The 12,267-nt window shown below is 47.7% G+C and overlaps 1 protein-coding gene across 1 annotated transcript in view; it reads left to right on the top strand.

Moving 5' to 3' along the window:
- Positions 1–12,267, top strand: part of GRIN2D (glutamate ionotropic receptor NMDA type subunit 2D) — a 31,215-nt gene that overhangs the window by 18,322 nt on the left and 626 nt on the right. Inside the window, exons 10-12 of the mRNA XM_044911363.1 lie at positions 11,364–11,551; positions 11,755–11,987; positions 12,162–12,265. Coding sequence (XP_044767298.1) covers positions 11,364–11,551; positions 11,755–11,987; positions 12,162–12,265 — 525 coding nt within the window. The remainder of the gene's footprint in view (positions 1–11,363; positions 11,552–11,754; positions 11,988–12,161; positions 12,266–12,267) is intronic.

The following is a 12,267-nucleotide window of genomic DNA, read 5'->3' as shown; positions in this document are numbered from 1 at the left end:
GGGAGCCTAACATGGGGCTCAATCCCAGGACCCCGGGATCATGACCTGAGCCGAAGGCAGATACCCAACCGACTAAGCCACCCAGGCCCAGGGTGTGGATATCTTTAGGGGACCATTATTCTACCTACCCCAGGTTCCCAGAGCATAATATCCAGCGGAGGTGTGGATTCTGGGTGGGCACAACTCCTTGGCCCCAGGGATTCCCCTGGGAATGGGGGGTGGAACGGGGAGAGTCCTCAAGAGCATGGGGTCCAGAGTAGCACTCCCTTGCCAGAGGTCTAAGATGGGTACTGAGTTTGGAGAATCCCGGGCAGAGGTGCTAGGACACAGCACAGAATAGGAAACACTGGTTTTTAAATTGTCCATCCATCCATCCATCCATCCATCCACCCATTCTTTTCTCTAGAGGCCGTTTGTCCATATCTTCCCATATAATGTGGGGGTGCTGGTGTCCCCCATGTCTTGGGAGTTCCCAGCAGTATCCTGGGGGTGTTTAACAGCACCGATTTTAAAACCAGATTGGAATGGGAGCTACCCCTTACTTGCTGTGGGCCCTGGGCCAGTGAATTGAGCTTCTGAGCCTTAATTTTTGCCTTCATAATACGGCGTCCACAATCGCACCGGGTTACAAAGCGGCTCTGGGAAATGAAACATCAGGAGCCAAGGTTCCTCCCTTGCTTCTCTATCTCTTCCTCTCAGGGGCCACTGGCTGTCTGCACATTATCTTGGCTTCAGCTGCAGCCACGGTTGCCGTATGGCCCCCAGCTTCCGCGCCGCCTTTCACCTCCAGGGTCCAGGGTGAGCACCTGCATGCCTCGGTTCAATTTCACATCCCCGCTATTGAGAATACAGTTGGTCCAGCGCGGAGTCAGGTGTCATGCTCGGGCCAATCAGTGGCGGGTGGGGCGGGGCCTGGTCACGTGGCTTCTGGGTTGCCACGCCCCTGCTCCACGGGGGTTCTCAAAGATGAACCTATGGGGACAGGTGGGCAAAGTCTTGCGCTTCTTTGCAGACCACCCTTCCTCCACTGGCCTCCTTCAGCTGCGAAGCCTGGTGGACCCCTTCGCCCCCTCCCCTGGGCTACCCCATTTGGAGGACACCCCTTTTCTTTGTGCCCGGCACCCTTCGCCTTCACATTCCCAAGCCCCTTGAACAGTTTCCCTTCCCCCAAATGTCTTTTAACCTCTCTATAGAGGTTTTACTTGCATAATACTTCCTTGGTGTTAAAAATAATAAGGTAAATGGGCACCTGGGTGGCTCAGTCAGTTAAGCCTTGGGCTCAGGTCATGATCTCAGGGTCCTGAGATTGACTCCCACCTGGGGCTCTCTGCTCAGCGGGGAGTCTGCTTCTCCCTCTCCCTCTCCCTCTGTGCTATCCCTCTCTCTCTCTTTCAAATAAATAAATAAAATCTTAAAATAATAATAATAATAAGGTAAAAAAAGAAGATCTCTCCCCTTCCCCTCCTTATCCACTCTTCATGATTCCAGGAGTTTCCTCCAGCCTTTTTTTTTTTTTTTTAGAGCAGAGCTCGGGAGCCATATATGTAATTTAAAATTTTCTATTGGCCACACTCAAAGAAACAGGTGATATTAATTTTAGTGAAATGCTGTGTTTACCCCAATATCTCCAATATTTGACTTCAATATGTAATATGAAAATTAATGAGATTTTTTTTTCTTTCTCTCTTTTTTTTTTTTTTGTACTTTGAAGTATGTTATACTCACAGCACATCTCAGTTTGGACTTGCCACATTCCAAGGGCTCAAGAGCCCACCTGACTAGTGGCTGCCATTGTGGACGTGTCAATCCAGAACTCTCTCTTTTTACCTCTTTTTTTTTTTTAAGATTTTATTTATTTATTTGAGAGAGAGAATGAGATAGAGAGAGCATGAGAGGGGGGAGGGTCAGAGGGAGAAGCAGACTCCCCGCCGAGCAGGGAGCCCGACGCGGGACTCGATCCCGGGACTCCAGGGTCATGACCTGAGCAGAAGGCAGTCGCTTAACCAACTGAGCCACCCAGGCGCCCCTTTTTACCTCTTTTTAAAAAAGTTTGTTTGTTTATAATCTTTACATCCAACGTGGGGCTTGAACTCACAACCCCGAGATCAAGAGTCATGGGCTCCTCCCACCGAGCCAGCCAGAGCCTCTTTTTATTTTATTTTATTTTATTTTTTTAAGATTTTATTTATTTATTTGACAGAGACAGGCACAGAGAGAGAGGGAACACAAGCAGGGGGAGTGGGAGAGGGAGAAGCAGGCTTCCTGCTGAGCAGGGAGCCCGATGCGGGGCTCGATTCCAGGACCCTGGGATCATGACCTGAGCCGAAGGCAGCGGCTTAACCGACTGAGCCACCCAGGCGCCCCCAGAGCCTCTTTTTAGCTCTTTTGTTTTTCCTTTTTCTTCCCTTCCTTCTTTTGCCTACTTCATTTCCTCCTTCCTGACCCCTTCCTCCTCCTCCTCCTCCTCTTCTCTTACTTGGACTTCTTCCCCTTCCTGATCTTCTTTGCCTGCCCCACCCCAGATGTCATATAGGGTCTCCCTGCCCCCTGAGGATCGCTGTAACATTGGCTCCAAACTCCCCTCCGAAGAAGTCTGCAAATTCCTGTGCTTCTCAGGCTCACTCTGGCTTCAAGTTCCTCTTTGCCAGATCTAATTCGCTTTCTGGAGCATCTCACTGGCCCCGACTGTGTCTTCTCAGCCCCACAGCTATTAACCGAAATCGAAGCCCACCCCTCCCTTAATCCCCATAAAAGCCTCCGCTGGCCTCAGACCTGAGTGTCCAGTGCTGGGATTGGGAGTGAGCCTGGGAAGCCGCTGTCCTCCGGGATGCAGCGCGATTCTAAAGTTTTTTAGTGGCCACATTAAAAGATGTAAAAAGAAAAGGTGAAATTAATTTTAACAATGCATTTTACTTAACCCAATGTATCCAAAATATGATTACAACATGTAATCAGTATAAAAATGGTTGAGATCTTTTACATAATCTCCCCCCCACCCCCGCCCCCCGCACGAAATCGGCGTGCATTTTACGCTCAGCACATCTCAGTTCAGACTCGCTGCATTCAAGTTCTCGGAATAGCCACATGGCGTGCAGCTACCTTATTCGGCAGCCCGGTCTACATTATGTAAATGTAAATTTTCCTAATGAACGTTAGGAACAGCCCTCGCCCCGACCCCCAGCCCCCTGGGACTTTTCCACTTTCTTGCTCACCCCCAGAGTATCCACCCCAGCCAGCCGGTGGACTCATCTCTCCCCTTTCCCTCTTCTTCCGGTTCGTCCTCAGCCCCTCCCTCCAGGAAGGCCCCTGGGAATTCCAGATCCTCTCCCTCTGTTCTGCAAAGCAGGGCAGCTTCCCCAGGCTCTGCCCACCCACCCCTACTACACGAGCAGGACGTGCTCTTCCTTGGAAGGCAGGGGAGATAGGGGGATTGTCTTCCTCTTGTACTTCTGGAGGTATGCGTCACTTTCTCGGTCTATTTTCTCACCTTCAGAGAGCAAAAATTCAGACACTCGGGGGGACCCCATGTCCCAAATCCACTTAGTTCCTGAGTTTTGGAGAGCAGCCCCATCTCAAAAAATGAATCCAAATCCCTCCCACCCCTGACTTGGGAGAAGGATGGATACCCGTGTTTTTTTTCATCCAAAGGTCAGCCACAGCCCCCTCCCCTGATAAGTAAAAATTGCTTGAGGCTTCCTTCATCTGTGTCTTTTTTGTTGTTGAGATAGAACATGCAAATCTTAAGTGTGAAGCTCATTGATTGTCTATATAGCATGTGGCTATGTTCGTAGGACCAGATTAGGGTATGGACAATTTCCAGTTCCCCTCTGTCCCACCAGTCACTGCAGATGATCACCGTGAATCGGTGTTGCCTGGTTTTGAATATCACATGGACAGAATCAAACAGTGTACGTGGTAGCTTTTGTGTCTGGCTTGTTTTGCCCCCATGCTCTACCAGGTTCGTTCATTGCTGTATCCCATGGAGTATACCACTCTATGAATATACCAGAATTCGTCCATTCTACTGTTGGCGAACATTTGGATTGTTTCCAGTGTTTGGCCATTATGAATGCTCTACAGTGAACATTCTTGTACAAGTCTTTGGGGGATGTACACATTCATTTTTCTTGGGTAAATCCCCATGGGCAGAACGGCAGGATCATAAGGAGATGGAGGCTTGGCTTCAAAAGATACTGCCAAACATCTTCCAAAGTGGTCGTGCCAACTTACACGTCAGCAGTGCAAAGTTCCACTTGTCCCATATCCTTGCCAAGGCTTGGATCATTCCCATATCTTTTTAATTTACTATAGTGTTTATTATATATCAAGTTCTGCTCTAACTCATTTAATTAGTTCATTATTAGCTTTCTGGGGCTACTGTAAATTTGTTGCCTTATGATTCTGGAGGCTAGAAGTCCTCCGGGTTCCTTCTCAGGGCAAGGGAAGGAACTCTCCTTGGCTTGTGGATGAGCATCTTCCCCGTTGTCTTCCATTCCCCTTTTTTGTAAGGACACCTGTCTTATTGGATTAGGGCCCACCCTAATTACCTTATTTTGACTTGATTACCTCTGTAAAGACCCTATCTCCAACTAAGGTAGGACCTCAATATACAACTGTTGGGAGAGGCAATTCAACCCATAATACTTTTTTTTTTTAAAGATTTTATTTATTTATTTGATAGAGAGAGAAAGTGAGAGAGAGCATGAGAGGGGAGAGGGTCAGAGGGAGAAGCAGGCTCCCCGCTGAGCTGGGAGCCCGATGCGGGACTCGATCCTGGGACTCCGGGATCATGACCTGAGCTGAAGGCAGTCGATTAACCAACTGAGCCACCCAGCCGCCCCTCAACCCATAATATTTTAGAGGTGAATATTATCATTCCCATTTTATAGATGAGGAAATTGAGGTACAGCCAGATCTGTGGTGGTAGAGCTGGGATTTGAACCCTGGCCATCGGATTCTGAGGCCAGCCCCTCAACCACTACACTCTATTGCCTCAGGTGGGCAGTGAAAATTCCAGAATTATCCTCTTTGTGCTCTTCCCCAGCAACCTCTTGGATTCACAAAGGATACCTTGTGTTTCTCACTGTCACCTCTTGCTCTGATTTTCTGCTTCTGCTGAATTCTTTTTCTCCCCAGTATTCCTTTTTACATTTTTTCCCCCTAACTTTTAGTTCTATTTTTATCAGAGTTATACATCCACATAGTCTGGAAAGTCAAATACAAGATTTTTTTTTTTTTTAATGAAAACCAACAGTCTTCCATCTGCCTACCCCTCCATTTCTCCCACCCCAGAGGAATCTGCTTTTACCTTATTTATTGTATCATCTTGCTATTTGTGTCCCTGTCTCTAAATACCATTGTTTGTGTGGCTACCTCTTGATTTTTCAATTTTAGGTATTTTCCATTCACTGCTTACTATGGAAGACACATACTCATACTCTCATTTAAATTACTCCAGCCTCCCACACTGTGATTCTGGCTAGATGAATATGCAGTGTTTACATGTTATGACTGTGTAAATGCTCCCACAGCTGCCACAAGTAGTAAACCATGATTACTTTCCTCGCCCACACAATTCTTTGTTTTTCCTGGAGTTAATAATTGTCTTTTTTTTTTTTCAGTTGCTTAAGTGTCTGAGTTTTCTTTGTTAATTCAAAATTCTCTGTTAACTATATGAATCTCTTCTTCACATATTCATTCGCATCAGGTACTCCATTAATTTCATCATATTGAAGAAGTTTCTCCCATGGCCTCTAGCCTGTTTCAGTCTGCCGCATAGCTACTATCTGGATCCCTTCACCTGCCCCCTTGGTTTGGTTCCTGTCATATTCTAATTCTCACTCTTCCTGGGTTTTTCTCTCTTGTTCTTCTGAGCCTCCTGACAAAAAGCACATGGTGGGGGGGGGGTAAAATTTTAGAGACACTGCATATCTGATAACATCTTTAGTCTTGATAGGCCTTCTGGATGGGTATAAAATTCTGGGCTGGAGATCATTTTCTTGAGAATTTTGAAGGCATCATTCCATTGTCTTCTAATTTCCAGTATTACTGTTAAAATTCCAAAGTCATTCTGATCATAAGCCTGTGTGTCACCCGTTTTTCTTTTCCCTGTCCTCAGTGTGCTGACATTTCTTAGCAACATCTTCATTTATTTTCATTACCGAATCTTTCAGTTGTATCCTCATGGCATTCATTCTGGGAAACTTCCCTGATTTCTTTCAATTATGATTTCCCCCTTCCCTCCATTTCTCTCTGGAACTCTTATCCTTTCTTTCTGGAACTCTTATTAATTTGATATTGGGCTTCCTGAACTGCCTGTTTCTTTTATCCTATTTTTCTATCTCTTTATCTTTCTGCCCTACTTCCTCAGTTTTTCTTAACCTTATCTTCCATTCTTTTATTAAGCTTTTCATTTTTGCTAGTATATTTTCAATTTCTAAGAACTCTTTTTTAAAGTTTATTTATTTATTTTTTTAGTAATCTTTACCCAACACGGGACCCAAACTCACAACCCCAAGATCAAGAGTCACATGTTCTTCCAACTGAGCCAGCCAGGCACCCTGCTAAGAACTCTTTTTCTGATCTTTTCATTTTTATAGTATTTTGTAAATTTTATAGTATTATTTGATAGTATCCTATGTTTTATGATATGCTATTCAAAGTTGAATATCTTGTCTTGTTTCTCTGGTGATATTGGTAGTTGTTGGGTTTTTTGCATTTTTTTCCTCTCTGCATAATGTTTCCTCCAAGTCCCCCTGCCCCATTTGTTGCTTTTGTTTCTATCTTTCTTATTGAGACTTTACTGATGTCTAGTAATCCTCAGTGGTCTCTACATATTTGGGAGTGGAAGTCCAAAACTCTAGAAGTGGTGGGCCTCTGATTACAAGAGCAGGGTTGTTGAATGAACTTCACAGTAGATGATCTGTCTGGACCATTTTTGTTGTGGATTTCCCAATGTCAGTATTTTCCTGTCTTTTATCTTAGTCATATACATATATATATGTAATACATATGTAAGCGTGTGTATATGTCATATACATATTATATATGTAATGTTTTTAATATAGCAAGGAACAAGGAAAACAAACACTGAATCATGATCTCCCTGACAAAATAACCCTTAATGACATGAAATTAAAAGACATTCATTCAGGGGCACCTGGCTGGCTCAGTTGGGAGAGCATGTGACTCTGGATCTCTGGGTTGTGAGTTCAAGTCCCACATTAGGTGTAGATTACTTAAATAAATAAATAAACTTAAAAAAAGAACTCATTCATTCATCCATCCATCCAATAAGTATTTATGAAGATTTTCTTGCACCAGGCACTGGGCTAGGCACGGAGGGTATGGCAGTGAACAAATCGAAGTCCTTGCTCTCTTGGACCTTCCATTCCAGTCTGGGAGACAGACACACGTGTGTTCCTAGAGCATCGGTCGGTCTCCAGTAGCCCTCTCTGCAATGAGAGAAATGTTCTAGATCTGTGCAATCCCATGTGGTAGCCAAGCAGTTCCTGGTCATTTGACATGTGATTGGTGTGACTAAGGAACTGAATTTTTAAATTTTTTTGAACTTTTAAATTTTTATTAAAAATTCAAATTCAAATAGCTCTATGTGGCTAGTGGTTACCACCATGGACAGCACCAGAAAATTCCATCCTTACAGAGGGGTAGGAGGGAATTGGCAGCCTCACATGGTGTTGTCTGGCTCACACACCACATGTGGTCTCATCCTACCACAGAGGGCAAACAAGCTCACAAGAAGAGAAAGGAAATACATCTCTTAAAAAGAAATACAGAAACACGGCTTCTCCTCCCAGCCAGTTCTGGAAGCCCATTTGGTGAGAGATGTTCAATTTCTCACTCACACAGGAAGGGCAAAAAAGGAAACCTCAAGTCCCCTTTCCATAAAGTAAGCATTTTTTTTTTAATTTCTCTCTGATCACCTAAACTATGTGTGCATACACACCTCTTTATGCATTCCTTACTGAAAGCACACACTGTTCTCATCTTGCTTTTTCCATGGAGAAAAAGCTCTTGGCATCTCTTCCATATTAATGAAGTCTTGCCTCCCAGCTCCATGCCTGGCCCAGAGAATGCCCATCTTGAAGCAGCCTGAATTCATTCATTGAGCTATACTTTATGAAACACCTGTCGTATGTCAGGTGCTATTCTAGACCCCGTGGATACAGCAGTGAACCAGACAGACAAGACCTGTTCCCTTATGGAATTTAAATTCCAGTGGGAGGAGATGGACCATAAACTTAATAACCAAGAACACATTATAGTTACAAGGGGATACGTGCTATGGACAAAAACACAGCCGGGTGAGTGAGTTTGGGAGACCTGGGGAAAAGGCCACAGGTTGCAGTATTAAATAAGGTGCTCAGGAAGGTGTCTTTTAAGCAAACACTTGAAGGAAGTGAGGGACAGAGCCAGGCAGCTATCTGGAAGAATGTTCCAGCAGAGGGAACAGCCAGTGCAAAGGCCCTGAGGCAGGAGGGTGCTGGAACCATCCAGGAACTGCGCATGAAGGCCAGGGTGGCTGGAGCAGGGTGAGCAAGGAAGGCATGGGTGGGAGATGAGGGCAGAGGGGTAGGAGGGATCCAGGGGTGTTTGGTGCTGTAGGGCCTTGTAATGCGAAGTAACTCCAGTTACTGAGTGAAGTGGGGAGCCAGGGGAGGGTAGGGAGCCGAGGAGGAACCAGAAGCTGACTCAAATGTTAAGATCCCTGTGGCAACAGGGCAGGAATAAACAGGAAAGCAGACAGATGCAAGGATTTTTCATTTTTCCCAAACCTAAGCCTAAACAAAGGGTGTGGAATGTGGCTGAGTCTCGGTAGAGGTTTAGTGACAATGGCAGGGGAAGGGAGGTAGGCAGTATATTGCATAAGGACTGAGCAAAGGATTAAAAGTGAAGGCTCGGGCGCCTGGGTGGCTCAGTTGGTTAAGCGACTGCCTTCGGCTCGGGTCATGATCCTGGAGTCCCGGGATCGGGCTCCCTGCTCGGCAGGGAGTCTGCTTCTCCCTCTGACCCTCCCCCCTCTCATGTGCTCTCTCTCTCATTCTCTCTCTCAAATGAATAAATAAAATCTTTAAAAAAAATAAAAAATAAATAAAAAATAAAAGTGAAGGCTCTTTAGATCCCCTCTTCCTGAAAGCCCCTCAAACCTCCCCGCCACTGGAAGCCTTGATTTTTGGCCCTCTCTGCAACGCCCCCTGGTCTGTCCCCCCACCCCACATACCTCTCCCTTGTGCCCCTCGAGGACCTCTGGACACCCTCCTTCCGTTTTATTCTAGTTCTCAGCCCCTCCATCCCTCCTCTTCAGCCTGACTCTGGAAACCCCCAGCTCTTTCCACTTAAACTGGGGAAGCAATTCACCTTTTGCTCCCAAGGGCATTTTCCTAAACAAAGAGAAACCTAGAGAGAAATTGTAGTTTGCCTGCAAGGCAGCGGTGCCCGCAGCTGGTTGTGGTATTTTTCTTGCCTCTCTCTCTCTATATATATATGTTTCCAGATGTCAGCTGGGATCTCCCTGCCTGTTAGGAGCCATATAAAATTAATTCAAACCCCATTCTCCAACCATGCGATGGTGACTGGTCTCCCAGTTTCTGGGGGAGTTTCTGCTCCTTCTCCAGAGCCTCAAATTCTTTGCCCCACCCCCAAGTTTTTGCTTTGGCTGGAGTCCATTCAATGTGGGGAATCTGCTGACTGTCTCCCCATTTGGGGTCCATGGACTAATTCTGTCCTTTTCCTTCATTTCTCTGCAACCAGTCATGTTGCAGAAATGCAACAGGGCATTTATGTGCTCATGTGTGAGAGTGTGGACAGGGCTTTACTGAAGATTTGGGGTCCCAGAGGCATTTACACCCACAGATAGGCAAACAGCTCCAAAACTCCTTTGCCTTCTCCACGACCCAGCTTCCAGCCACAGGCCTTGATCTCTCTTGTTTTCCCCAGACCTTCGCTGTCCAAGACTATTTAAATTTAAATTAATTAAATTTTTTTAAAAGATTTTATTTATTAGAGAGAGAGAGAGAGTGAGAGCAGGAACACAAGCAGGGGGAGTGGGAGAGGGAGAAGCAGGCTTCCCGCGGAGCAGGGAGCCCGATGCGGGGCTCGATCCCAGGACCCCGGGATCATGACCTGAGCCGAAGGCAGACGCTTAACGACTGAGCCACCCAGGTGCCCCTAAATTAATTAAAACTTAAAGTTCTGTCCCTTGGGCTTGCTGGGCACGTTTTTGTGTGGCTGGTGGCCGCCACGTTGGGCAGCGCAGGAGGGCCATGCCCATCATTGCGGAGCGTTCTTTCGGACAATGCTGGGCAAGACAGATACCTCCCTCTAAGAACTGGCCTGGTGTCTGCAGTCGAGATGACCAAAATTGCACCCCACAAAATGCACCGTTTAAAAAAAATTAATGTGGAGTTATGCTGTATATGGGATTCCCAGACTTTTTTTTTTTTTTTCCTCACGGATACACCCTGGACATCTTCATGTCAGATCATAGGCATGTATCTTGTCTCATAGAATAGTTACCCAGTGTTCCCCGCCACGGGCTTATTTATTCGCTCATTCACTTATTCCACAAATATTTACAACCACCTTGTATGTGCCAGGAATTGTGCTGGGTCACAGCCTGGAGTGTGTCCCAGCTGGATCCTGCTCGAGTGGAGCTCACAGTCTCATGGAGAGGCTGAGATTAATCAAATAATCACAGAACTATGTGTGAAGGAAGCGACAGGTGGCGTGTGCCACAATGTATCCATCTGTGAGCGCTCATTCCATCTCCCTGCTTGTCTTCCCATCAAGGTTTAGAAATGAGGGCCCTAGTGGGAGAACCGAAGCAAAGTAAGATGCGTGTCTGGGCCTGCATTTCCCATCTGAATGATGGAGATAACAGTTTCTACCTCACAGGAACGTTGAGAGGATTGAATGAGTCATGACTGTGGCTGGAACAGTGTCTATAGCACAATATAAGTGATCGTTAGCATTATTACTCTGTGTATGAGTCCCCTTTCTGAGCCTCAGTCCTCCCCTATAAAGTGGAGGAGTATGCAGAACCTTCTGGGGAGGGCTTCCGTGAAGACTGAACGTATCAGTCACAGCTAACATGTCTCCAGCACTTTCTTGGCACCAAGCGCCATCTTACCTTTTTGCAATGACCAGGAAGGGAGGTATTGCTGTTATCCCCACTTTACAAATCGAAACCGAGGCACCAAGAAGAGGTACAGTGACTTGCTCAAGAGTTTACCACTGGTCAGGATTTGGAGCAGTTGGAGGTTAGGGGGGAGGGGGGTTCTGGGCTGGGCCATGAGGGCATCTGGGTGGGACTGACCCTGCCTTTCATGCCCCCTGGCCCCCAGGAAGCTGGACGCCTTCATCTATGATGCAGCTGTGCTCAACTACATGGCCCGCAAGGATGAGGGCTGCAAGCTCGTCACCATTGGCTCGGGCAAGGTCTTTGCCACAACGGGCTATGGCATCGCCCTGCACAAGGGCTCCCGGTGGAAGCGGCCCATCGACCTGGCGCTGCTGCAGTTCCTGGGGGATGGTACGCTGCACACAGGGATGCCTCGGGGATGGGGCGTGAGGGACCAGAGCCCTGGGTCCTGGGCAAAGGAAGGGATGAGGATCAGGACACCAGGGTCCGAGGGAAGAGGGGGCTGGGCGCCTAGACTCCTATAAGAGGATCCTGGGGACGGTACCCGTGGAAGGTGACCTGTGACAGCCCTCCCCCCGCCCCCCTTTCTCCAGATGAGATCGAGATGCTGGAGCGGCTGTGGCTCTCCGGGATCTGCCACAATGACAAAATCGAGGTGATGAGCAGTAAGCTGGACATCGACAACATGGCAGGTGTCTTCTACATGCTCCTGGTGGCCATGGGCCTCTCCCTGCTGGTCTTCGCCTGGGAGCACCTGGTGTACTGGCGCCTGCGTCATTGCCTGGGGCCCACCCACCGCATGGACTTCCTGCTGGCCTTCTCCAGGGTAGGGGGGAGAGAGGGAGGCAGGAGGGCGGAGCCGGGGCGGGGAGCCAGGCGGGGATGCCTCCAAGTGGAAGAGACCTGGGTCGAGCTGCGGGAGAGGTGGGAGGGACGGAGGGAAGGCAGGCGGTCCCGGGCATCCGGCGCTGACCCCGCTTCTCTCGCGGCGCCCCCGCAGGGCATGTACAGCTGCTGCAGCGCGGAGGCCGCCCCGCCGCCCGCCAAGCCCCCGCCGCCGCCGCAGCCGCTGCCCAGTCCCGCGTACCCGGCGGCGCGGCCCGCGC

Source organism: Neomonachus schauinslandi, chromosome 16 (genome assembly GCF_002201575.2).
Source record: "Neomonachus schauinslandi chromosome 16, ASM220157v2, whole genome shotgun sequence".
Lineage (NCBI taxonomy): Eukaryota > Metazoa > Chordata > Mammalia > Carnivora > Phocidae > Neomonachus > Neomonachus schauinslandi.
The sequence above is the reverse complement of the archived record's forward strand: the minus strand, read 5'-3'. Positions and strand labels throughout refer to the sequence as shown.